The 25382-nt window shown below is 49.0% G+C and overlaps 7 protein-coding genes across 7 annotated transcripts; 4 read left to right on the forward strand and 3 right to left on the reverse strand.

The window, feature by feature from the left end:
- Positions 1 to 6333: 6333 nt before the first annotated feature.
- T069G_08606 (peptidase family m1 domain-containing protein) lies at positions 6334 to 9111 on the forward strand (the record flags this gene model as incomplete). The annotated part of the gene is made up of 3 exons (XM_056175816.1): positions 6334 to 6437; positions 6505 to 8445; positions 8502 to 9111. 3 exons carry the CDS (start codon positions 6334 to 6336, stop codon positions 9109 to 9111), a joined length of 2655 nt encoding a protein of 884 aa, XP_056026765.1.
- Positions 9112 to 9876: 765 nt separating this feature from the next.
- T069G_08607 (uncharacterized protein) lies at positions 9877 to 10503 on the reverse strand (the record flags this gene model as incomplete). The annotated part of the gene is made up of 1 exon (XM_056175817.1): positions 9877 to 10503. One exon carries the CDS (start codon positions 10501 to 10503, stop codon positions 9877 to 9879), a length of 627 nt encoding a protein of 208 aa, XP_056026766.1.
- Positions 10504 to 11885: 1382 nt separating this feature from the next.
- On the forward strand, positions 11886 to 13867 carry T069G_08608 (sodium/calcium exchanger protein domain-containing protein; the record flags this gene model as incomplete). The annotated part of the gene is made up of 4 exons (XM_056175818.1): positions 11886 to 11895; positions 11993 to 12701; positions 12773 to 13687; positions 13780 to 13867. 4 exons carry the CDS (start codon positions 11886 to 11888, stop codon positions 13865 to 13867), a joined length of 1722 nt encoding a protein of 573 aa, XP_056026767.1.
- An 800-nt stretch (positions 13868 to 14667) lies between these two features.
- On the reverse strand, positions 14668 to 15150 carry T069G_08609 (uncharacterized protein; the record flags this gene model as incomplete). Its single annotated transcript, XM_056175819.1, has 1 exon — positions 14668 to 15150. The coding sequence occupies one exon, from the start codon at positions 15148 to 15150 to the stop codon at positions 14668 to 14670; it is 483 nt and encodes a 160-aa protein (XP_056026768.1).
- Positions 15151 to 16673: 1523 nt separating this feature from the next.
- Positions 16674 to 17281, reverse strand: T069G_08610 (uncharacterized protein; the record flags this gene model as incomplete). Its single annotated transcript, XM_056175820.1, has 2 exons — positions 16674 to 16931; positions 16988 to 17281. 2 exons carry the CDS (start codon positions 17279 to 17281, stop codon positions 16674 to 16676), a joined length of 552 nt encoding a protein of 183 aa, XP_056026769.1.
- Positions 17282 to 21415: 4134 nt separating this feature from the next.
- Positions 21416 to 22213, forward strand: T069G_08611 (uncharacterized protein; the record flags this gene model as incomplete). Its single annotated transcript, XM_056175821.1, has 2 exons — positions 21416 to 21431; positions 21522 to 22213. 2 exons carry the CDS (start codon positions 21416 to 21418, stop codon positions 22211 to 22213), a joined length of 708 nt encoding a protein of 235 aa, XP_056026770.1.
- A 528-nt stretch (positions 22214 to 22741) lies between these two features.
- Positions 22742 to 25089, forward strand: T069G_08612 (SDA1 domain-containing protein; the record flags this gene model as incomplete). The annotated part of the gene is made up of 3 exons (XM_056175822.1): positions 22742 to 22788; positions 22848 to 22883; positions 22941 to 25089. 3 exons carry the CDS (start codon positions 22742 to 22744, stop codon positions 25087 to 25089), a joined length of 2232 nt encoding a protein of 743 aa, XP_056026771.1.
- Positions 25090 to 25382: the final 293 nt, after the last annotated feature.

The following is a 25382-nucleotide window of genomic DNA, read 5'->3' on the forward strand; positions in this document are numbered from 1 at the left end:
AGCGCATGGCCGAGGCGCAGAGGCGAAGGGAGGAGCTGCGAAATAAGACGGCAGTCAAGCGTGCCAGGGGCCACAGCGTCGTCAACAAAAAGTCTACGGAAGCGCTGCCGCAAGCCAAGGCCGTACAGATGACTGATGATGAAGCAGCCATCAAGATTCAGACTTGGTGGCGTGGGTGTGCGAGGAAGAAGATTCTCAACGAGTTCAACGCCCTTGGCCTCAGCGTGGATGGCATCAGAGACACTTCGTTCGACACTGTCATTCAGCTGCTTGCTCAGGAAAAGGTCCTCCTGGTTACGGCCCAGCTTCTCAGGATCTGTGGTCTCCAAGAGGGAGAGCCGGGCTCTGTTGACGAGATGGCGGCAGTTCGCACGTTTTTGAGTGCTTTCCTCATCCTTGGCCATCCAAACCAGGTGCTCAACAACTTTGACGAAGCTCCGGAAGACGGAGAGTTGGAATCACAGCTCCGCAGTCATCGACTACCCGCTACAGATCTCAGCAACCCCCAGCTGCAGGACTTGGTCGACAAAGCAAAGGATGTTTTGATTTCCTTTGAAAACATTCTGGCGTGGCTGACCCCGGCCAACCGATACACAATGCCCCCTTCTCTGCATACGACGTTCCCACAGGCCTACTCGGTGTTCTATAACGCATTCATTGCGTGGAAGTCGAGGGACTCGAATGCTCTCATCGAGGTCATGCTGATGCAGCTGGTGGAGTTGGATGCCATTTACGACACCGTCAAGGAGACTTCGGATGATGATGCCGCCGCGGCGGTGTACTGCAAGAGCATCGAAGACAGCCAGGCCATGCTAATTGTAAGAATCAAGAGGCTGGCAGGCCCAGAAAGGGGCAAGAAGCTGTTTGTACAAGCCATCAGGGAGGCGAGGAAAGCACGCAGGGCCAAGAAACAGGCCGGCGATACCAAGCCTCGCGTCGCCGACAGCGAAAGTGTGTCCGGCGATGCTCAGACGACGGCCAACGACTTTGTCTCGTCTGATTCTCAGATGCTCACGCCTCCCTCGACGCCAGCCAGCAAGAGCCAGGCCAGGGCAACGACCGTTAAACCCGGTCTAAACGGCCTGATTCCCGATAATCGCGTCGTTGTGCACGAGCTGGCCATTAATAAGGAGTACCAGATCCCTGCGGAGGAGTATGTGGAGCAGCAGGCTGCCACTTCTCGGCCTCTCTACATCCAGATGCGGACGGCCATGGGAGGTGCCTCGGACGAGGCAAACTTTCGCATCTTTATGCTCAGGGCCAGCCACATCAAGGACAAGCTGCAGCGTCCGCTAAAGGAAGGAAACCCAATGTACAACCTGATTGGCGAAATCTTGGACGTGGACATTGCGCAGAAGCAGTTTGAAATGGGAAGCTTTTCGTACGAAAAGTTCTTTTCGGCCATGGCGTCTCTCCTGCCCAAGCTGTGCGCGCCGTTCCGAGACGACCAGGTCAAGGACCTTGTACAAAACAAGCTAGGCGAGGGCAACGTGATTGACAGGATCGAGGCCCTGGACCGGTTCGTCGACGTCATGCTCTGCGACTACATCAACTACCTGCTCAAAATGGCGGCACCGCAACTCATCGAATCAGCCGTCCCGTACGAGACGAAACGATTCGGCGAGGAGCTAGGGGACGAACAGGACAATCTGCCGGTTGCCGAGGCTGCCTGGCGGTCGGCAAAGGACAAGGTCATGGCCGAGGTGCACAAGAGGGACGTTGAAGGCATCAACCACCCCAAGTCGCGACCCACGGCGTCCAAGATTTATGCCCAGATGCTCGTGGACGTCTTTACGCAGCCCACGCCGGTTGGCCCTGAGCAGATTCCGGAGATGCTTCGCCTCGACCAGGCCCGCATCAACCAGGTGTCGACCATGGTCCAGCGAATCATTACCGTGGGTGCCGTGCTGCTGCAGTGCAAAAACCTTCTCAAGCGCGATGTGCGATCGGCGTGGAAGACGGAGGCGGCCCGTGTCATGGCTGTCCTCGAGGCCAACCATGCCTCGGTGGAGACGGCGGTCGAAGGCACCATGGCTGCTCTGGAGGCGGGCCGTTCCATGCCTCCTCCTACCAAGACTCACCTGCGTGCCCTGGTGACCAAGGTGCTGACGGCGAGTCGGGAGATGGCTCTCCGGTCGACGGAGCCGCGGGATCCGGTCTTGCGTCTTCTCCTCACGCGTCTACGGGGCAACATCTTGGCTCGCCTGGCGTCCGGCTCGGCTAGCGAAAAGGTCAAGGCTGCGAACACGGCGGGCGAGAAGCTGGCAAGCCTGGGACTGTCCGAGTTTGTGGAAAAGGTTAGGCAAATGTCTGACTTGCTGGACAAGGTGGGAGCGGTTGATCGAGCAGCCCATGCGCCGTGGTGGGACGTGGTTGCGAACAAGGCCCAGCAGGATGATGCAGATGCTTAGACGGTGTTGCCTGTGCTGAGATGATTAGGGACTCATCCATCCTATTAAGCCGTTTTGACGGATACCATAACTAAGCGGGAGACAGGCTGTCTTTAGGCCATTCCGTCTCTATCACCTCTCTACCTCATTCTTTCCTTCTATCATCTTTCCTCTGTCTCTTCTTCACATTCATATCTTTTTCTGGTGGAATTTTCAGAGGCCGGGGCTCCCCATCGGAGCCGTTGCAAGACGTGGCGTTTTACGGGAACCTGCATCAACTTTCATTTTTTATTATCATTTGCTTGAAGCTGGGGGTTGTGTGTGATACCGATCTGAGGGGAGTCAATTCTGGGTAGAAGCTGGGGTCTCAGCAGCGTCTTGGGGGGTTTCTTTTTTTTTTTTTTTTTTTAGCGGGCATCGTTGTTTTTTGTAACACGAGCTTTTTGTCTTTTTTTTAACATGGGCTTTGTCTTTGTAAGATGAACTGTGGTTTTTTTAAGAATGAGCTTTTGGTTTTTTTTTGATTTGGGCGATTAAGGGTTTCTTTTTATATACATTGTTTGGGAGGGAATTGAGTCGCTGACAGCGGATTTTTATTTGTTTGTGATTGTTGGGTTTTTTGTGAGTGAGGTATTACCTATATAAGAATGACAATGTGTGATTTTCGAGAATACTATGTATGTTTCTCTGTGATGTTGGAATGATGTCTTATCAGAACTCTGTATCGTTATTTCGTTCTCTGGTCGCAATACTCCGCCTTCACCAGGATGGTCGAAAGGGTCAGTTATATATAACTTAGCCGAGAATAGGGGAGCTGATGTAGCCAAACGGGTAATAAGCTCAACGATATATTAGGCGTTGGTGTAGTTAATGTAGGAGGTACCCTGCATTAGCTTAGTACCGTCTAAAACATTTATAAAGACTATGTTGATAGTTAATTCTGCGGGTTGCATTTGGCTGATGGAACACTCGTTTTTGAGCCATTCGTTAATCATCGTTGAGTCACCGTTTCGCTTGTTGACAGTTCTCATGTCTGTCACATATAAACAACCACGAGCCCACTCATAAACGTCACCGTGGGCTCGGTGATTAGCTGACAGAGTAAAGTCAACATGACCAGTCTCTTAAACACGTTTGAAGAGACTGCGTTTTCTCTGATGTAAAAAGCGCACGATACTCACGAATCCATGGCGGTCGCCGCCATGGGTCCGAATTGTTTCATATCTCCAACAAAAACAACGGGCGTGTCGGGATACTGGGCGAATGGCACCAGAGACATCGCCTCTGTCAATCAGCCCGCTTCATCAACAACTGCAAAAGACGGAGTGGAGAGGAAGACAGGTGGTCAAACAGCGTCATGATAGCTACCAGGGGTACCAGCAACAACATCTGCAATGCGAACAAACGCCTCTATGACTTCACGAGCGCGTGCCTTGTAGTCGTTTAGGTTGATGCGGTAAGTGTCTGGGTCGTTGATATATATTTCCTAGAACAGTATAATAGAAGGATACTCGTTTGGCGAAGCCAGTACCTTGGCAAGCGAAGGTTAGAAAAAGCGAGACCGCAAAATGAATACGTACATACATCCAGTAATATACCTAGTAGTAAGCACCTAATTAACTAATCTAGGCGTACTTATATAAGAAAACACCAATTTAGCTAACAGCCGAAAATTAATACATATATAGAGTAGCAGTTACTAAAGAAGTATAAATATAGTAGCAGTTACTAAAGAAATATAAGTATAGTAGCAGTCACTAGAGAAATATATATATAATAGCAGTTAGTAGATAAATGTAAATACAGTAGTAGTTATTAAGGAAATAGAAATATAGCAGTTACTCGCCTTGTAGGCGTATGATTTAAGTCGAGGGTGTTTAAAATCTTCTCACTCTTGGTTGTTCTGTCCCCCGCTTGCTTGGCTCGTCGTTGTGATGAAAGAGAAAACTCATCCGCGGCCGGGCTTCGTTCTTGAAATCGGTCTTGATAATATTTGTTCATCATCTTAATGAGTCCCCGTTCTGCATTGCTGGCGTTGGGGTCGACTTCCATCACCTTGGGCAAATGGTCTTCCGCAGCCATAAAGGCTTGCAGCTCAAGGTCATACTGATGAACGCGTATCACAATTCGATCTGGCATCATGACTTTAAGGCGGCAAACTGCGTCGTCGACTTGAGTAGTCTGCGGTGCTGTCCACACAACAAATGGTTGTTGCTATTCATCAAACGCAGAGGTCATTTACTCAGGGAGATTTTTTAGTTATGTCGATTCAAGGGATATTTATTCCACTGCATCCTGAAAAAAAGATCATTGATTGGTTTACAATACACTTTTCTATCACGATCTACTATATTAATATGCTCCTAAATCTTTTTTTCACTTCTCTAGCTACAACTGCTGCAATCTTCAACACAGAAAATGGCAGTAAGTGGACAGGGAATGTAGATGGTCTATTCGGCTTCGGCTTCGGCTGGTGCTGCCGAAATGGGCCCCGAAAGTGGACATTCGATGAGCAGCTATTTTTTTCTCTCCAGGGGCATCTGGGTTTCTTTACGTACTTTTTGTAAAAAGTGGCAGGTCCTTTTGTTTAGTATATCATTTTCGTAATGTTCTTTTTTACAAAAGGTACGTTTGTAGAAGAAAAAGGGCTACAAAAGTGCCTGTTTATAGATAGATGTGTACATGTATACACGGAGAAGCTCGGGCTGATGTAGGACGGGGCTTGGGAATTTATGGTGGAGCGGGAATTAGAGCCGTAGTTGGATTTTTTTATCTTTTACCTTGCTCTATCTTTTCTGTTTGGTTTGTGACAGGGCCGAATTGGAGGGTACAAGTTTTACCCTTTTCGGCAGAGTTTCTGTATATCTTTGAGATTGAGATCATTCATTCATATATGGGATTTGGGGTTTGAGGGTATCATGTGGTGAGGACCTGGAGATCTCGACTTCACTGAAACGAATCGACGCTTTTTTTTTTCGCGGCATGGGTGGGGTGATGAGGCTGGTGCAGCGCCGGCTGGGGGCTTTGGGATGGGAGCATATGGTTGCCGGTGAGGCAAGGATTGGATATGGATATGGAATTGGAGCTGGAGTTGGAATTGGAATTGGGTTGCGACAGGGCCGGTTCTTTGGGAGCGCGGCGTCGTCAGCCTTGTCTGTGACGCCTTGCTGGTCTCGGTCTCTGTCAACGTCTTCGCCTCGGCCTTTGTCTCTGTCAACTGGTTCTTCGACTTCATCTTCGTCTTGCTCGTCTTTGGGCTTGTCGTCTCGCAACAGGTCTGGTATTCGCAGGTATGTTGTGTTTTGTTCTATATTTAACTTGCTTTTCTCTCATCTCAACCCCATCATCATCATCCCCATCACCACCAAACGCCTCTCATGCCCGCTTCCGGCCTCTGATTGGACTCATGTTCTTCAGCTCTCGTCTATTCCCTCCAATTGCTGGGATTAGCCTGCTGCACAATGATATGATGCCCGCCAATCTCATTCACTCACTGCCACCCCTCCCTTGTTCGTTCCCCGATTCCCCGACCTGATACCCTTCAATCCTCTCTCACGGGCTATTTTTTGGCGTCTGGTTGCACTTTTGTCCCACCACTAAAACTGACGCCGAGCTGCCCCGCACCGCCGCGGCTCAATGCGGTCCAAAAGTGGCCCAAATGTTTGGCTCTGGACAAAAAGCTTGACCTCATTGCAGCTCTTTTTCGCCTCGGAGCCCCATTGAATTTTGGCCAAGCTTACCATCGTCTTCTTCTCCGTTCGATTCCAATTGGACTTTCCCTTTCCGGCGTCTTTGCTGGGCTCGTATCTTTTATCTCAGCTCGGGCCGTCATAAAGTCATAAAGCTAAGCTGACCTGCCCCTCCTTCTGTCTTCTGCAGTCTTCTCCCTTTGATACCCCAACGATCTTGCTCTGCACACGCCAGAGCAAACAATCCACACAAAATGGCCGACCGCGACGTTCTTCCCGATAACATCAAGCCCTCGCACTATGTCTTGTCCTTGAGGGATCTCGACTTTAAGAACTGGACCTACAAGGGCACTGTGACGTAAGGACCAAAGCTTCTCTTCTCCTCTCCCCCCTCTCATCTACACAGCTAAACAACCAACCCACAGCATCCAGTCTGAAATCGTCAAGCCCACCAAAGAAGTCGTCCTCAACACTCTCGAGCTCAAGGTCTTCAACGCTAAGGTCCAGGTCGATCACACAAAGTCTGAGCAGTCATTCGAGTCTTCCAACGTCTCCTACGATACCAAGGCCCAGCGCGCCACCATCACCTTTGACAATGAGCTCCCCGTTTCCAAGAAGGCCTCTCTCGTCATCGAGTTCGAGGGCATCATCAACAACGAGATGGCCGGTTTCTACCGCAGCAAGTACAAGCCTGCTGCCACCCCGGCTGCCTCTGTCCCCCACGACGACGAGTGGCACTACATGCTCAGCACCCAGTTCGAGGCTTGCGATGCCCGCCGAGCTTTCCCTTGCTTCGACGAGCCCAACCTCAAGGCTACCTACGACCTGGAGATTGAGATCCCCACCGACCAGGTTGCCCTGAGCAATATGCCCGTCAAGGACACCAAGCCCACCAAGGAGGGCTGGCAACTGGTTTCCTTCGAGACGTCTCCCGTCATGAGCAGCTACCTTTTGGCCTGGGCTGTCGGTGACTTTGAGTACATTGAGCAACTGACCGACCGCAAGTACAACGGAAAGCAGATCCCCGTCCGTGTCTACACCACCCGTGGTCTCAAGGAGCAGGGTCGCTGGGCTCTGGAGCACGCCCCCAAGATCATCGACTTCTTCTCTGAGATTTTCGACATTGACTACCCTCTTCCCAAGTCTGACTTGCTTGCCGTCCACGAGTTCACCCACGGCGCCATGGAGAACTGGGGCCTTGTCACCTACCGTACCACCCAGGTTCTCTTTGACGAGAAGACGTCCGATGCTCGATTCAAGAATGCCGTCGCCTACGTCGTCGCCCACGAGCTTGCTCACCAGTGGTTCGGCAACCTGGTCACCATGGACTGGTGGGATGAGCTGTGGCTCAACGAAGGCTTCGCTACCTGGGTCGGATGGCACGCCGTGGATCACCTGCACCCCGACTGGCAGGTGTGGGCCCAATTTGTTAACGAAGGCATGGAGAACGCTTTCCGCCTGGACGGCATCCGCGCCAGTCACCCTATCCACGTCCCCGTCCGTGATGCCCTCGACGTCAACCAGATCTTTGACCACATCAGCTACCTCAAGGGCTGCTCCGCTATTCGTATGCTTGCCAACCACCTCGGCGTTGAGACCTTCCTCAAGGGCGTCTCCAACTACCTCAAGGCTCACAAATACGGCAACGCCAAGACCAAGGCTCTGTGGGACTCTCTGGCCGAGGCTTCTGGCAAGAATGTGAACGAGATTATGCACCCCTGGATCTCCAAGATTGGTCACCCGGTCCTGACCGTTTCCGAAGAGCCTGGCAAGATTGCCATCAAGCAGTCCCGATTCCTGTCTACCGGTGACGTCAAGCCTGAGGACGACACCACCACCTGGTGGGTTCCTCTTGGTTTAGTTGGCAAGAAGGGCGAGAGTGGCATCGCTGCCCTCTCCTTGGACAAGAAGGAGGACACCATCCTCGACGTTGACAGCGACTTCTACAAGCTCAACAGCAATGCCACTGGTTTCTACCGAGTAGCCTACCCACCTTCTCGTCTGGCCAAGCTCAGCACCCAGCTCGACAAGCTTAGCACCGAGGACAAGATTGCCATTATTGGCTCGACTGCAGATCTCGCCTTTGCCGGCAACAGCTCTGCATCCGCTCTGTTGACCTTCCTCCAGGGCTTCCAGAAGGAGGCGCACCCCCTCGTGTGGAGCCAGATCCTTGGCTGCCTCGGCGACCTCAAGTCTGTCTTTGGAGAGGACAAGGAGATTAAGAAGGGTCTTCAAAACTTTGCCGTCAAGCTGATTGACGAAAAGGTGAAGGAGGTTGGATGGGAGTTCCCCGAGGGTGAGGACTACCTTGCTGGTATTCTCCGCAAGGACCTCATCAGCAGCGCCGTTGCCAACAACCACCCCGAGTAAGCTCCTCAACTTTACATGATCATTTTGTTCAGCAGTTACTAACAATAAACAGGGTCAAGGCTGAAGCCCTCAAGCGATTCAACGCCTGGGTTGAGAACCCCGAGGCCAATGCCATTCCCCCTTCTCTGCGTAGTGCCGTCTGGCGTGCCGGTCTCGACGACAACGCTGCTCGCAATGTCGAAGTCCTCAAGAATGAGTGGTTCTCCACCAAGGCAATTGACGGCAAGCTCATTGCTCTCGCCGCCCTCGCCACCGTCGACAACGCCGATATCATCAAGGACAACCTCATCCCCTTCAACTTCAACACCTCTCCTCCCCAGAACGCCGTCCCCGCTGCTGACATGCACGTCCTCGGTGGCAACCTGGCTCTCCACGCCGTTGGTCGTAACCTCCAGTGGGAGTTTATGAAGAGCAACTGGGACCTTGCCGTTGCCAAGCTCGGCAACCCCATTGTTGTTGACCGCTTCGTCGGCCTCAGCTTGAAGACCTTTACCGACGCCGCTATCCTGGACGATATTGAGCAGTTCTTCAAGGATAAGGACACTCACAGCTTTGACCGCACTTTGGAGACGGCCAAGGACAGAATCAGGGGCAGGGCTGCGTACAAGAAGCGTGACTCGGATGCGCTAAAGCAGTGGCTGTCGTCGAATGGATACTTTTAAATGTGAAAAGAATGTAAATTTAGCATGGGAATGTGGCAGAGTGCTCTCCCCTGGTGTATATATAAATAAGGGCCTATGAAGCCACACAGAAATGAAATGACCATTTTTACCTTGATTTTTCTCGTTTCTCCTATCAAGTGCCATCATGTGTCTCTCAGGATTCAAGTTATTTACATTGTGTCTGGAGCAACTCCACTAGCTAGCAGACAGACTAACCGACCGAGATCCGCGCAGCCAATCAGTCTTGCTCCACGTTCCCAAAACGCAACATGTTGTTATGTCGCACACAACTTCAACGATTCCGTCGTTTCAGTGCATTAGCGGCGGCGGTATGAGGCTTGGCAAGATGGAGTCGGGATGGCGATAACTACATGGAGAAGATAGTGGGTGTTCAGACGTTGAAGGAATGAATGATTGAATGAATTAGAAGTTGAAATGTAGCTTAACGTTTCCCTACGTTGATGCTTGTACTAATGCACCTTTTGCGTTCGTTACCTGATGAATATATATCCCTTGAATCGATATGGCTGAAATTGTCCCTGAGTAAATGACCTCCTTAAAGCACCTTTTGCGTTCCGTTCCGTCCGTGATGAATATGCCCCTTGACTCAATATGACTGAAAACAACCCATAGATAAATGACCTTGCCAAAGCACCTTTTTTGTTCCTTCCCTGATGAGTATCCCCCGAACCAATCTACCTGGAAATCCTCCATCGATAAATGACCTTGTCAAAGCACCTGTTGCTTTCATCCAATGAAAACCCCTTACTGACTTCCAGCACTATTGCCGTTGGTGCCATCAGCGATATCCGAGCCGTCCTCATTTTTCAAGTTCCTTAACAATATGTTAAGTTTCTGCTTGAGTTTCCCTAGGTCATAGAGGAGGCGCTCTGCCGAAGCAAGGTAATTGTTTACCCTAGTTTCATCCGCGTTCGTATTCGAGACTGTCATACCATGGAAGCCGTTCAACTGAGCGACAGTCGCCAAGAAATCTTGTTGTCGAACGGCTTCCTGCAAATCTAATGCAGCGCGTTTCATTTCCTTGATAGCCAAGAGTTGCTGCTCATTCTCCTCTCTGGCAGTGGCAACGAGCGCCTTGATTTTCTCGATATCGGTAGGTGTCTCTTGGATAGCGTTTTCCACAGCATCTATTTTGCCGGCCAGACGAGTCAGATTCTCAAAGATATCAAGTTTGGTAGTCGTTATCTCGAGGATCAACTTCATAATCTTGATCTGGTTGGACAAGAAGTTGGCTGCAGCACGTGATGCCGTATTGTTTGTGACGGCCTGCGGCAGGTCATCAGCTTCGCGACTGGGCGGCGGCGCGCTAGATCCGCGATCTCGAGAGAGACGGTCCCCTTCACGATCAAGGTACGTATCTTCGTCTGCCATGGCTGATCGTGTTGTTTGATACTGATGCTTGGGTGAAGGTAGTATGTGGGAAATGATGGAGATGGAGGAGTTGAGAGGTGGGTTGAAGTGGATGAACAGTAGATGGAAAGGAAAGGTGCGAGTGAGGAATGATAGCCTCGAATTTATGTTGACAAAAGAGCTGGAAAGCGGTCAGCAAGTTCTATTGCAACAATGCTATTGTCAAAGAGAGCACCTGTTAAACACTGGCATCTCACTTGTTTTGTGCTGTGAACCTGGAGTACCTTGGGAGATGGCAAAGACGTTGCCAGCTGCAGTCAAACGGCCCTTCACGTGATTGTTGCACATGCCTGGGAAGCAGTGGTATTTCCTCTCAATATTTTCCTTCTCTTGTTCTTGTTCGTCCAAGTGAATCGAGATGTGAGCAGAGAGATTGAAGGATGAAGGACAACTTGCGATGCGCTTCTGTATAGGCGATTCTTCATCGTGAAGGCAAAACGTGCAAAGACGAGAGACCATCATGTATAGCCGTGCCTTGTGATGACGTTATTAGAATTGTCCAAGTGTCTTTCTTTCTGCATGAGAACGTCACTCAAGCGATTTAATAAGTAATTATCTGTAGTTATCTAGTTCTTCAAGTATCTGCTACTATTGCTACATTTCTCTAGTATCTGCCACTATGGCTATATTTCTCTAGTATTTACTGCTAAAGCTATATTTGTCTAGTAATAGCTACTCTACCTACCTGTATATCCATCTAGTATTCGGTAGCATTTGCGACACGGGATACTTGATGGCGAAATTGGGTTGCTGAATTCCCGGTATTCCCCTATGAACAGTAGCAGAGTACACTGTTGTGGTATATAGGCATATATAAACAGGGCATTACACATTTTATATAAAAATGAAATAACATTTTTACGCCATCTATGTAAAAGCTAGATGATTGTGATAGACAATATCCGGCCGCGATAATAGCAACCAACAAGCACTGTGCCTGGAACCACATCGATGGTCAGCCTTGAAGACCAATTCAATAGCGGCGCACACAGCCAATCAGGCTGGCTCTATTTCTCGACAATATAGCCTTGTTGTCATGCCGCGAACCATCCCGGCAAGGCACTCAACTATCTCCATGGAGAGCATTTCTATTGGACGCAGCAAGCAGATACAGCCGCAAACCGTTCTTCATCAGGCTGGCGGATGTACTTGCGTGCTGGCGACACGTGTTAGGCTTGGATTAGGCATCTACGAGTGGCGATTTTGTGTTTTCTTCAGATGTCTTTTATTGACAGAACGCAGCAGTATAACTCATTTGCCCCAGGATAGTCAGTTGAGTCCTATCGCCTGTATCGAGAACGGAGCCTTAATATCTAAGATACAAGCAAACAGGTGCATCAGCAATGGATACGTGTGAGTTATACCGAATCTATGCCTTGAATTCCCATCAGCAGTTGAACAAAGACCTTCCGTCTTCCAATAATTGTTAGCTAACAAACCTGGTTCTCAGTCAATCACTTTCGCATCAAGCGCCAGGCGCATAACATCAGTCGACGGAGCAACGAAGCATGGAATCCGTTCCGACATGTGTCCTGGAGGCCACAGAGAGCAGAGACTTGGAACGGAAGTCGTCTTGAGGCGCAACATGACCAAGAAGACCTCACCTTCGCCGTAACCAGTCCGTATCCCACTTCCGGCAATACTCATGACAATTCTGCGAGTAGCCATAACGACGAACAACATGCTGGGAAGCAGTTGAGTGGAGAAGGCGAGGCACAAATCGGAGGTAATAGTGAAAACGAAAACTATGACATCCCCCTCATCGACAGAAACCAGCTTCGAAACCGGAAACGCGGATCTGACGATATCATTAACGGGGCACCGTGGTTGGACAAAACAGCGAGCATACCTCCAGTCGCCGAGCAGGAGATAAATATAAAGCCTAAAAAAGAGGGCTTCTTCCGACATGTCGAGCCTCAAGAGCCCTTCACCGTCGCTAACCAGTTGCAGCGAATATTTTTTGAGAGCTGGCTAAACATCTTTCTCCCTCTGATTCCTGTTGGAATTGCCCTTCATATCATCAAGGGAAACTCTATCGAGACCTTTATCGTCAATTTCTTTGCGACATTTCCCCTTCAAAACATGGCGGCTCAGGGTCTTGATGAGATACAGTTGCGACTGGGGAAGATATACGGGAATTTGTTATATATTACTACTTTGTATGTTCATTGTTTCGTTCAGGAGTCTATATTGCCTTGAAAGGAACAAATGCTGACGTTTTCATCTATAGCAACTTTTTCCAACTCATATCCTCCATCTTGCTACTCGTTAACAAAGAGATTGTCATCCTCCAGACCACGCTTATCGGCGGTATTCTCGCCAACATTCTCCTCATCCTCGGCCTTAGCTTCATAGCAGGAGGGCTCCGCCGCCCAGAGCAGTTTTACAACATCACGACCGCTCACGTCTCATCAAACCTCTTATCCCTATCTGCAACAAGTCTTTTGATACCAACCGCATCCAAACTGCTCGGCCAGACTTCAGACGGAAATCTAGCAAAGCAGTCCCGGGGGGCATCTGTCCTCTTGATATTCGTCTATATTCTCTTCCTAGTATATCAGTTTAAAACGCATAATAGTGTCTTCTCTGAGAAATCTCAGAAGGTACCGGCAGTTTCGTGGGGAAAGCCGCCTCCAAATTTGAAAGCCGCCTTAGTACTCCCGGCCGCTGTTATCCCGGCTGCTCTGGCCGTACAGGACATTCTACAACCAGACATGAAAGCCAAGGATATCGATGAAGATGAGGATGATGCACCTCTGTTATATTTTCCACTGGCGATCTCTCTCTTCCTCGCTTCCAATGTTGGACTGTTCTTTCTCGTCGATTACGTCGTTAACAGCATTAATGGTCTTGCGACGACCGCTCAGCTCTCCAGGACATTTATTGGCTTGGTCTTGCTTCCAATCCCAAACTGCGATCCCTATGCCATCTACTTGGCTATTCAAGACGAAGTTGATCACGTTATTACATGCACGATTGGCAAATGCATACAGACAGCCCTGTGCATCACGCCTTTTATCACCTTGCTGGCTTGGTGGCTTGACATTCAGGGTGTCACTCTTGTATTTGACGGATTTGAGATTGTGAGCTTGTTTGCAGCCATATTGCTGCTGAATTTTGTTGTCTCGCCAGGAAAAGACCACTGGTAAGCATATCTTGAGAGAGAGGTTCTATTTGCTTTACCTTTCTTAGTTTTCTTCACGTCAATTTGCCATTGGCTAACGCGAAGCGTAACAGGATTCAGGGAGCTCTCTTGTTGGCAGACTGGGGTTTGATAGCTATCGCCGCATACTTTGTAGATTTGGGGCCATATGGTCGTACGTGATGAATTAAGAAAGTGCTTATCTAGCCTCTTGTGGCCCGATTCTAGAGGTAGTGATACTGACAGATGGTAGAAGAAGGTAGCGATAGTAGAAGAGAGTAGCGATAGTAGAGGGGAGTAACGATGGTAGAAGAGAGTGACGATGGTAGATGAAAGTAATGGTAGTAGAAGAACATCTTCTCCTGAGAATTAAGTATCATGTCAGTCAGTACGTTTAATACTCAATGCTACAGTGACTAAATCTGAGCCTTGCTCAGTAGATGGGTCTAGTTACATGTAGTTGGATGAGTCTCGATGGCGTCGGCCATATTATTAGTGTGGGAAAGGTTCATTGTTAGGCAACGATGGAGCAAGAAGGAAAAATAATACTTGTTAAACGACTGACTGACCGATTGATTGACTATTAGGTAAGTTAGAAGGGTTTGTAGCTATGTAGTATGTAAACTACCATGCCTGACTCCCTAACCACGGTATCTCAACGACTACCATCTTTTGAAGAAGAAAAGCCGGATTGTTTCGACGATGTAATGACTTTGAATGTAAACTGACGGATGAAAAGAAAAATTTGCCCGTATACTGATGAATGAAATGAACCAAACTTGGTTTCTTGGTTTGGAGCCCCGAAAATGTATTGTTGATCATACCTTCGTTCGTCTACCAGCAGTGGTGGTTGTCCGTCTGCGTTCAGTCGGTGGACATCGGTGCTTCAGCTCGTCCGGGTGCCAAAGTCTGTCGTCTGTACAGCTCTATCACAAGCTGTCTCATGCGTCTGCCTCAGCCCACTCCTGATGCCCAGGTTCCGTCTACGGGATGTAGACCTGCATTTGATCTATAAGAAGATGCATCTTTCGTCGACGGGCGGCCTCGTCCACTCCTTCCACGTCCATCACTTGTCTCATCTCATCAAGGATGGCCGTCGGTCCCCTTCTTGACCACAACAGTGGGTTTTCTCTCACTTCGATCCAGGTATGTTGCAGCTTGTCCTCCGTAGCTCTCTCCAGCCAGGCTTCGACGCAGGTGGATCCGGACATCTTTGCCCAAGTGGTCAGTTCCTCCTTTATGTCTGCTGGCAGTACAATGACCATTTGCTCCGTAAATGTCTCCCTGAGTTTGTTATTCAAATTGACATCCCATGGTGATTGCCAAATTGTATCAATCAGGCCTCTGACTGCTATCACCGCATCCTCGCGTGTGATAGTCATTCTCTCCCAGACCATGACGGATGGCGAGGGGGAATCCGTACGGGTGATTACGTTTGTGACGGTTGATTGCTGTTCGTGAGTCATTTTGGTTGACTATCTTTTCTGTCTCACGATCTTTTGGTTTCGTGCGGTTTCTTGTGGTTCGTCAGGGGAGTAATATGTAGAAGAGGCGTGTGTTGCAGTTGAGAAAGAAGAAATGGAAGATGGAAAGAAATGGAAAGATAAAGAAGATTGTGAAGATTCGTATGGGTGCCTGACTAGCTGTCAGTGTTGTTTGTCAGATCCCTCCGTCGTCTGCCAACTGGCAGTGTCGACGAGGCAGCGCCATTTCGTTGTTCGTTCTTGGAACTTCTTTCATCAAAGTGACCTAAACCAGGCATAGATTATGGTAAAGAGTCTAGAGAAACTGTCAATTGATGTCTGAACTATAGAGTTTCATCGATTCTTTAGTATATATTCAGTCTTGAGCGCTGCTACAATCGCTACTATCTGCCACTATCGACACTTCTTCTAGTAGCCGCTATTACTGCTACTTTCTTCCAGTATCTGATATCGTCGCTATTTACTTCTAGTATCTGTTACTATGACTATTTTCCTCTAGTAGAATATCATCACACGGAATGCTGAAAGACATTTCAACACGAACTGTACCTCGACTGTTGATGGAATCATATCGAGACGCTGGCGCAAAATCCGTACTGCAAGAGAAGGCCTGTAATGGCGTCACGTCCATTGGTATCGACATTTCGCAATATCTTTACGGCAATGGCAGCGATTACAGTCGGCGCGTTGAGGATATATCGTACGCGGTGCTCCTTCGTGAGGTCGACCGCCTGCTTGAGCTTTTTCACAGAAATCGCGATATCCATCCCACTGTGACCACTTCGTTGCCTTGGGCTCATGTGTTGAAACGCATTTGTTAATGCATGCGACGTAACAATCTCTGTGGTCCTCCTTCTCCAGACCGATCGTTTTGAAGACTCCTCTGACCAATAGCCGGGAGAAATCTCTCTCCTGGACTTTTGATATGGTAGCCAGGTTGATGGCGTCGTCGCCCTCATAATCCTTTGCGAGTCTTTTGTATCTTTCGTTTTCCCGAATGCGTTGTGGGTAGTTGAGAGGTCGAGCGTTGAACACTTGAATCGTTGGTATTTGTATTGCGTTTTGCGACTTTCTTCATCTTAGCTTCAATTTCATGTACAACTTCGAGATAAGTTCGTGACTCGGCGCTGTTCCTCTTGGCTTCTTTGGTGCACATAACTGGGAATCAAGGGCATCTTTTTTCGATCTTTTTCTTCTCTTGTTCTTCTAAGTGAAGCGAGATGTGTGCCGAGAGATCCAAAAACGAAGCGTAAGTTGCGATACGCTTCTGTGTAGGCGACTCTTCATCGTGAAAACAAAATGGGCAAATACGAGGACAATAGCACGTCTAACCGTAACTCCAGTATAACTGTGCTTTGCGACGGCGTTGTGGGCATTGTCCAGGTGTCTGTCTGCATGAGATCGCAACTCCAGCGGCTCAATAAGCCAAGTCTGACAGTACTCGCAAAACTTGACTTCGTTCCCCTTTACCATGTAAACTTAGTGGACGGACCAAACATGGTCCCTCATATCGTCGACTGAGTCAAAATCAAGTCCTTCGCGGTAGATACGGCCTCCTTCACGTTTCCTCGCGCATGCTCTGAAAAGCAGGTTGGCCCCTTGTCACCGTTTGCGCCATTCTTCTGCATCGTTTGCACCTGAGACCTCATGTGGTCATCTTGTTCTTTGATAGTGGTAAAAGTTTTGCCGCAAGGAACGAATTCGAACAGTTGATCACCATGGCCGCAGAACTGATACTCGCAAGGTCGATTTAGAGGGAACATCTAGTCTCGGGCGAATATGAGACCCTCTCCAAAGGCCCTTTAGTGTCTCAACGGACCTTAGTCGGATTTCCTCCAGGGTGGAATTCCCGTCTCGGGATAGGGCTGAGAATTTGTCGTCTCGATTTACCCACATCTTCAGCGGGATAAGGTTCCCAGAAACCAGTATGGAATGGTAGAGACGTGGACCGCTGTCTAGTATCTGTCTGGGCACACTTGTAGCCGCGCTCGTCCGAATAATGAATTTCGGTTAGATCAATGCCACAGAAGCAGCACTCGTACCCTCCAGCCAGCGGTTCTTGTCCCGCCCAAAACGTATCAATGCCACGCGTAGCATTGAACCACGACACCATGACGCCTCAGAGTGCCGCCTCGTCTTTCCCGACATCTTTCATATCCGCCAATATGTCATTGTATACCGATACCCCTCTCATTTTATTCTGACCAGCTCCTTTACCGACATAGCGATCTGGTGCACCATGGAGAGCCATGGGTGGATTATCTGTCTCTGCTTGGGCAGCGTTGCTAGTAGGTTTGTGAATGCAGTCGGTTGACAATTTTGTAATTTTGACTGACTGTCTCTTCGGTCTGACACTCGGCTAATGTTGACTCGCTCAATTGTTTCTCTTCTAGGGCTATGATTTCATCTCTGGTGACATCACCAAGCAGATGCAGCTTGGCTGGGTACTGGTAAATGATAGAAGGGAATGTCGATAGTAGAAGAAAATGTCGACAATCGAAGAAAGTAGCGGTAATAGAAGAGAGTAGAGGAGAGTAATGCTAGTAGCAGAGAGTAGCTGATGGTAGAAGAAGATAATAATAGTAGTAGAGAGCGTCGTACTCCATTCGCACGATAATCTCTTCTATGTATAGAACACGTGCCACGTTATTCAGATATTGAAGGAGATTGGTGGGATAGTTGACAGTAGGGGATGTAATGCGCAGAGGTGGTGCTTTCAGACCGTATGGCCAGTCGGGCTGACGGGTACCTCTGCGTAGAAGAGCGCGATGTCTGTTTGCACCCCAGCAGGTATGTTTAAACGCGTAGCTCTCCACGGTTCACCTTAAACTTGATTGACATGCGGACGGATGATGTTTTATTACTTGCTTAGCCAAGTCTGAATACGCGTACGATGAGTAATTTCGTCCTCTCCCAGCTCTGGGCGGAGTTTGGCAGCGACGATCTCCGCTTTACGCAGGCGGCGAAACTCCGTCTTGGCGTCAGGCATCTGCTGGACAACTTCATTAGAAACCTCGGAGATGTAGCTGAAGAGTCTCTTAGTTGTAATACGCAGGTATGTCTGTTCTAAGATGCTGTCGATGATTGCCTCCTGGTGAGTGATGTCGTCCTCCGATGCCTTATGTTTGAAGGTAAATAGTAGAAAAAAGTAGTAAGTAGTAGGCAAAAGTAGTAAATAGGGGAAGAAGTAGTGATAGTAGAAGAGCAACAGTATCTGTCTCCTTTACCATGTTGTGGAGGCTTTCCCATAATCATCAAGGCCGGTCACTGTCTATCCATGTCTCAATCTTCCGTCTTGCGAACATAGTGGTTCACTGTGTATGTAGACGTCTCAGTTATCTGTTGAGAATCCGTGTACTTGCTCAGACTAACAAGTCGTTGATGATAGTGGTTATAATAGTGCTGTTTGACCACATGGACGGCCTAGGTTGAGTGTTGCCGTCAGTTGGTGTGGCCGTTTCTTCAACCATTGGGTAAGATGCGATAGAAAAGTGCAGGATAGATCGTAAACTAACCGGCCAACTAAAGCAAGCTATATAGATAAGCAGTAGTCAATTCACCTGAGTGCGGTTTCTTACATGTTCACCGCCACTGCATGCTGCCGTACAGGGTGAATGATCCAATATTGGGCAGCTAGATCTGGAGTCCATCTACAGCTATCCGGACATACGAATGTTGCTTTACAAACGAACACTTGCGTTTCCAGTAGCTTCGTTCGCTACATATGGCCAGGAAGAAACAGCACGCTATAGTAACGGTTAGTAAGGACAAGATAACTGCGAACAACAGGTGGTTGGACAAACTTCTGGATGACACTTGGGTCGGGGAACAGACCAATTTAGACCATTCAGAAACAGCCCGACAGGAATAGCAGAGAGCCGCATTGTTCGTTGCCCGTCACTCTCACAAACGAGTCCCTTCAACATAACGAGACTTCTGGCTCTTTTTGTTCAGCAACCGGTTGTCAGTACCAGACGCCTGACAGACCCCCAAGAGCCTGGCAGCTTCATTGTGTGCGCCAGCTGTCAACCATCTCGCTAACCAATGCCATCTGCCACACAACTTCGAGTCAATCAGGGCTATTTATCTGTCTGTGGTTCGCACGTGTAGTCAGGTGATCGCACACTTTTTCCATCACATCAACAATATTCTCTCCGTGGCTTGGTCTTTTTCTTCTTCGTCTTCATCGCAGTCACTCAACTCCCCCTGATACAGGTACGTGCTTTGCCCTTCAGAACCAGCTCAGTACATCTTTTCCCCCTTTTCAATCCTCTTTACAATTGGATCTGCGTCCGCTAACGTCAATGAAATCAGCAGCAGAGCTCCGTCCGAGTATCATCTACCTACAAGCACACAAAAACCTCTTTTCTCAAAGATGTTGACTACAAACGTTGCACGGGTCCAAGGCTGGACATCTCCATCGTCCAACCTCAGACACCCCGGCCTGTTCTTTACGGACTGGAGGCCTCGCATTCGGTTAGTCAATCTTCATTCAACGGCGATGAGTGTTTCACCAAGACTAATGCACATGGATTGAATGGAAGAAGATCATAAGATTGTCGCTTTCTTCGAAAGTACTGTGCTCCCGTACCCACAGTTGAGCATGTACTATGGCCTCGCTTGTCCCTTGAGGACTTGGAGGTTTGGCGCCTTGTCGGCAGCCGTTATTTGTTACCTTTTTTTCTGATTCGTTTTTGAAGTTCTGACTGCATCCGGTGAGTACGCCTATAATTATTTGCGAGGGCCGCTCTCTCGAGGGGTGTCGTACTAACAGACATTTGTAGTACATGTTGTTACATGCCTTTCGGTCACTTGATGAAACCAGTACGATGCTCCCGTACCCACGGTTGAGCACGTACTACAGCCTCGCTTGTCCCTTGAAGACTTGGAGGTTTGGCAGCCTTATCGGGCAGCTGTTATTTGTTACCTTTTTTCTTTGCGGAGTGCTTCTTAAGATCCCACCGCACCCCAGTTGATATGCCATCGACAATTTGCGAATAACGCTCTTTCGATTGGTGTTGTACCAGCATACGCTTCTACTGTACCTTGTTACAATGAACTGAGAGACCTCGTTCAGCAGACTTCCTCCAGCCTCGCTTGTCACTTGAGGACTTGGGGGTTTTGGTAGCCTTAACGGTGGCTGATATGAATTTAATTTTCCCACCTTTTTTCGGTTCGTTTTTGAAGTTCACACCACGCCTCGGTTGACACACCAACGGCGATTTACGAAGATAGCCCTTTCGACCGGTGCTATACCAACGAACACTTCTACTGTACCTTCAATATTACATGGAACCGGGAGATCTTGATCGACAGACCTCCCCCAGCCCAGCTTGTCCTTTGGGGACTTGGGGGCTTGGCAGCTCTGCCTGTGGCGTCTGCTGTATTTGATACCTTTTTTTCTTTGCGACGCGCTTTTCAAGCCCTCACCGCACCCTTTGTTCGATATGACTTGTATTCCTCTTTATGATGAACATCTCAGTACATCATAGGAGTAGTGAAGCTTGTCCCGTCAAACATACAACCTCTTTCCCTTCCTGTATGCCGTTTTGCTCCTCTTTCAAGGCAATGGACATTCGAATACTTGCATGGCACGCCTCTCTCTTCTGCAAGATCAAGACAAGTCATGAAAAGAAACGGACAATCACAATGAGATACGCATACCACCGACTCGCCAGTCAACGATACAGTTAGTCGTGTGCCTTCCTGTTGTTCGCTCTTATGGACCGATCCTTGCTGGACAGTTTGGATCACAGACATACGACCTCGACCACCATGCCTCATCAACCTAGATTGTCCCTTATAGACTTTGGGGCCAGGCAGCCACTGAGGCCGCCGTACTTCGAGTTACCCAATCCTTTGATCTCGCAACGCGCTTTTATATTCAGCCCAATGCATCCCGATAGTACACCCGCGAGGACTTGCAAGTATCGCCCTCCACAACGGTGTCAACCGACCAGACAATTGAACCTCAATCCATTGCCGAAGCTGCACTGCCGCAGGAGAAACGTGGCTGTAGGACACTTGTCCAAACACGATGACAGCTGGCGACCAACAGGCACGCTGAACGCCTAGTAAAACGCGAGCTTCAGAGGTTGAATAAATTTCGATCGCTCATTTTCTTTCTTCACCTTTTTTTCTTTCTCCAACACCACCACTGAAGTCCTCGCTCAAATCTTCACTGACGTTGCGACACACAAACACGACTACGAAAGAATAGTCTTTAACACTCTGATCCATCTTCACGATGCCGCTCAACGAACGTAAGTCTATTTCCCACGCAACAGTAGCTACCGCCGCACCATCGCAGTACGGCCAGTCTGAGAGAATAGAAACGATTAACGAACATGTAGGAAACTCAGAGACAGACCAAAGCAACGGCGAGGACAGTCATGTAGAAATTTTCGACGCGACCGACCTGATCAACGAACATGTTGTGGTGAGAAATTACGCGGGCATGCTTGAACATTTCTTCTCAGGATTCGTAAGATTCAAGACGCCCACGCTACCTTCAGATATGGAGCTTACGACTCGGATGACCATCACGAGGGCGCAAGCTATAGAGAAACTGGAGCCTTACCTCACTCGCGCACGTCAAGAGAAATTCCAAGCCAGCGTGACTGACGAACTCGCAAAGAGAATGAGCGAAGAAATCGTTCAAGTGATGGACGCAGATACGAAGACGTGGCTACGTACGTGGGCCATCTTTGTGGACAAGCCAGACATACTCAAATGGGTGGATGACGCAAAGGATGATATGGAAGCACTTGAATACACTGAGACTCGCACTCAACCTGGACGACCCATGTGGTCGAATGATCCAGTAGACATCATCATTCAGGACTTGCTGGAATACGCAAGGGCTCCAGGCGTTCCATTTGCCGTTCGGTATGGTTTTCAAGCCGCAACATACGCCATCAATCACTATGTGAAGGCGCTGAAGGAAAAGCACCGTACGCGGCCAAACGCTGAAGCAATGAACAAACTTGACGACGTGATGAATACCATCAAAGATGAGGGAAGCGAGACACAAGATTTTATCTAGGGAGGCAAACGAACATGAAGAGGCGTTTCAAAAGGAAGAACTGGACTTGTTAACTAATTCGGACGATGGGGTTTCTGAAGAAAGGCACTCTCCATAGGGGAAATGGGAATAGCAAGTTGGGAAAAGTGCTTCATCAAGGTGTTATGGGATTATCAGCAGGGATCTGGTTTCGATGAAAGGAATAAGAGCTTCGTCAAGGACATTGGCCCATAACAGCTTTCAAGCCACATAAAATCAGCAGCAAATGAAATTCATCATTCGGGCGGTATTGCATTGAAAAAAAAAAGGACATCGACTTGGCATTAAAGAGAAATGTAATTCGCTTCAATTAAGGTGACACTTACTGCTGTGGCAATGTTGAGTACCTGATCCAGTAGTTTTCCGCCCCTGTACGCTAGGCGGGTGCTAAGCTTATCCTTATCTTATCGATGGCCGATAATCCAAAATTTCTTCGACAAGTTGGTCCCGCCAAGGCGAAAATCAATCCCATACAAAATCGCCTCCATTGCGTCCCAACCAGTCGCAAAAATGGTGAAAAGAAAGGTCGCGGCGCTCGAGAAGATTGATGCGGACTTGTATGTTTTGCTGAATCAATATGCGCCTCTGTCCCTCGTTGTGCTAACAATCTTTGCAGCGCGAGTCTTCAGTACAAAATCCGTCGGGATCCAAAGTAAGTTCTTCGTCGCCTTCTCGTCGCCTTAAAGGACCATCGCTTACGTTGTTCTAGATCCTACAAGGACGATTTCCTGAAACAATGGGAACAATATGAGGCCCAGCGCGAAATCTTCTTCATGTCGCCGACGACGGCCGTCGCCGACTCGGTGGAATCCTTCCACAACATGATCGACCTCATTGCGCACGTTGCCGACTGCTACCCTGAGGAGACACGGACATTCCCGGACGATTTGAAGGCCATTGTCTCACAGAATCACGAAACCCTTCACCACGAGCTGAGAGACAAGGTCGTCGGCAGTCTGGTGCTGTTGAGACGCAAAGAAGTCATCGATTCCACCAGCCTTCTGACCACGCTGTTCCCGATTCTCGTTTCCTCGCGAAGCAAGTCCATGCGAGAGATGCTCTTCCAGAAAATTCTTAGCGACATGCGTAACTCGAATTCCAAGTCCACAAATCACCCGCTGAACCGAACCATTCAGGCCGTGCTTTACAACCTCGTCACAGCAGATCGCTCTTCGCCAAGGGCCATCTGGGCTATTAAGCTGACGCGCGAGCTGTGGAAGCGACAGGTCTGGACAGATGCGAAACCGGTCGATGTCATGAAAGAGGCATGTTTGGCCGATAACGAGAAAGTTGTCATCGGATCTGTACGATTTTTCTTGGGAGGCGACAAGGAGCGTGAAGAGCTCGAGGACGAAAGCAGTGATGAGGAGATTGATCTGGCCAAGGTGAAGCACCAAATTACCATCAACAAGAAATCAAGAAAACAGAAGCAGGCGTACAAAAATGCGGTCGACAAAGTCAAGAGACAGGAGAAGAAAAAGTCAAAGCCTCACCCTCTCAACTTCTCGGCTCTGCACTTGCTTCATGATCCTCAGGACTTTGCTGAGCAACTATTCACAAAACACCTCCAGAGCACAAAGAACAAGCTCTCACTGGATACAAAGCTGCTTGTTCTGCAGTTGATCACCAGATTAGTCGGTCTACACAAGCTTACCATTGTGCCGCTATACTCTTGGTTCATCAAATACCTTACACCCAAGCAACAATCCGTCACATCAATCCTCGCCTCTCTAGCACAAGGTGTGCACAACCTGGTCCCCCCTGATGCTCTTGAGCCCCTTATCCAAAAGATTGCGAACGAGTTCGTCTCTGAAGCGTCAGCCTCCGAAGTCGCTGCAGTAGGTCTGAATGCCATTCGTGAGATATGCTCTCGACAGTCTCTAGCCATGACGGAGACACTGCTGCAAGATTTGGTCCAATACCGCAAGAGCAAAGACAAGGGCGTCATGATGGCTGCCAAGGGTCTTTTGTCACTATACCGAGAAGTCGGCGCAGACATGCTCAAGAAGAGAGACCGAGGCAAAGACGCTACCATGGGCATCAGCTCCGGCTTGATGAAGCAGCGCAAGTTCGGAGAGGAGGAAGTCGGCGGTATCGAGGGTCTTGATCTCCTTGCCAAGTGGAAAGAGGAGCAGAGGAAGCGAAAGCGTGCTGAAAAGGGCCTGCCAGAGGATGGAAGCGACGTCTCCGGCGATGAGAAGGATAAGGATGAAGATGGCTTCAACTCTGACGAGTGGGAGGTTGGTTCAGAAGATAGCAGCGACGAGGGCGAATGGATCAACGTGGAGCATTCTTCAGACGAAGACGAGCCAGCCCCCAAGAAGCGAAAGGGAGAAGAAGAAGACGAGGAAGAAGACAATGAAGAAGACTCAGCCGCCGAGCTCGAACGCATGACCAAGCTCGCCACAACCACAATCCTCACCCCCGCCGACCTCGCCAAGCTCCAGGAACTCCGCGCCGCAGCCTCCGTCCAAAAAGCCATGGGCTCCAAATTCCGCAGCAAGCGCCAGCAGCAGAACCCCGATGGCCCCACCCACGCCGACGACGGCCTCACTGCCGAGAACATCGAGGCGCCCATCCGCCTCCGCAAGCTGACTAAGGAGGAAAAGGTCGCCCTCGCCAAGGAAGGTAAACCGGACCGCGAGGAGCACAAGAGCACGCAGGCCATCCGCAAGTCCAAGAAGGACGCCGCGGGAAAGAGCACGAGCAACAGGGAGAAGCAGCGTAAGAAGAACTTCTTGATGACGCTCGGCAAGGCCAAGAGCAAGCAGAAGAGGAGCTTGGTGGAGACGAGGAAGGTCTTGAAGGGGCACGTGGAGAGGAGTACGAGGGGAGGAAGGAGGAGGAACGGTACATAGATGTAATGCTGTTGGACTTTAGATCAAGATTAGGTATAGGGGATGAGGAGTTGTTCTTTTCAACTTGTTGTGAAACAAAGCGCATTGTTACATATATAACTTTGGGATTAGACAAAGAAAGAGAAATAGAAAAGTTTGACGTGGACACAATAATCAAGCAGCACGGAGTGAGAGTCAAGTTGTGAAGTTATATATTTGCCATGAAATCATTATATGCATAACATGTGTCCCAACAGAAAAGCTGGTCACAAAGCAAGCGACGATACTGGTATCCAAGAAAACTCATCAATCCA

The sequence above is a fragment of the Trichoderma breve genome, chromosome 5 (assembly GCF_028502605.1).
Source record: "Trichoderma breve strain T069 chromosome 5, whole genome shotgun sequence".
In the NCBI taxonomy this organism is placed as follows: domain Eukaryota; kingdom Fungi; phylum Ascomycota; class Sordariomycetes; order Hypocreales; family Hypocreaceae; genus Trichoderma; species Trichoderma breve.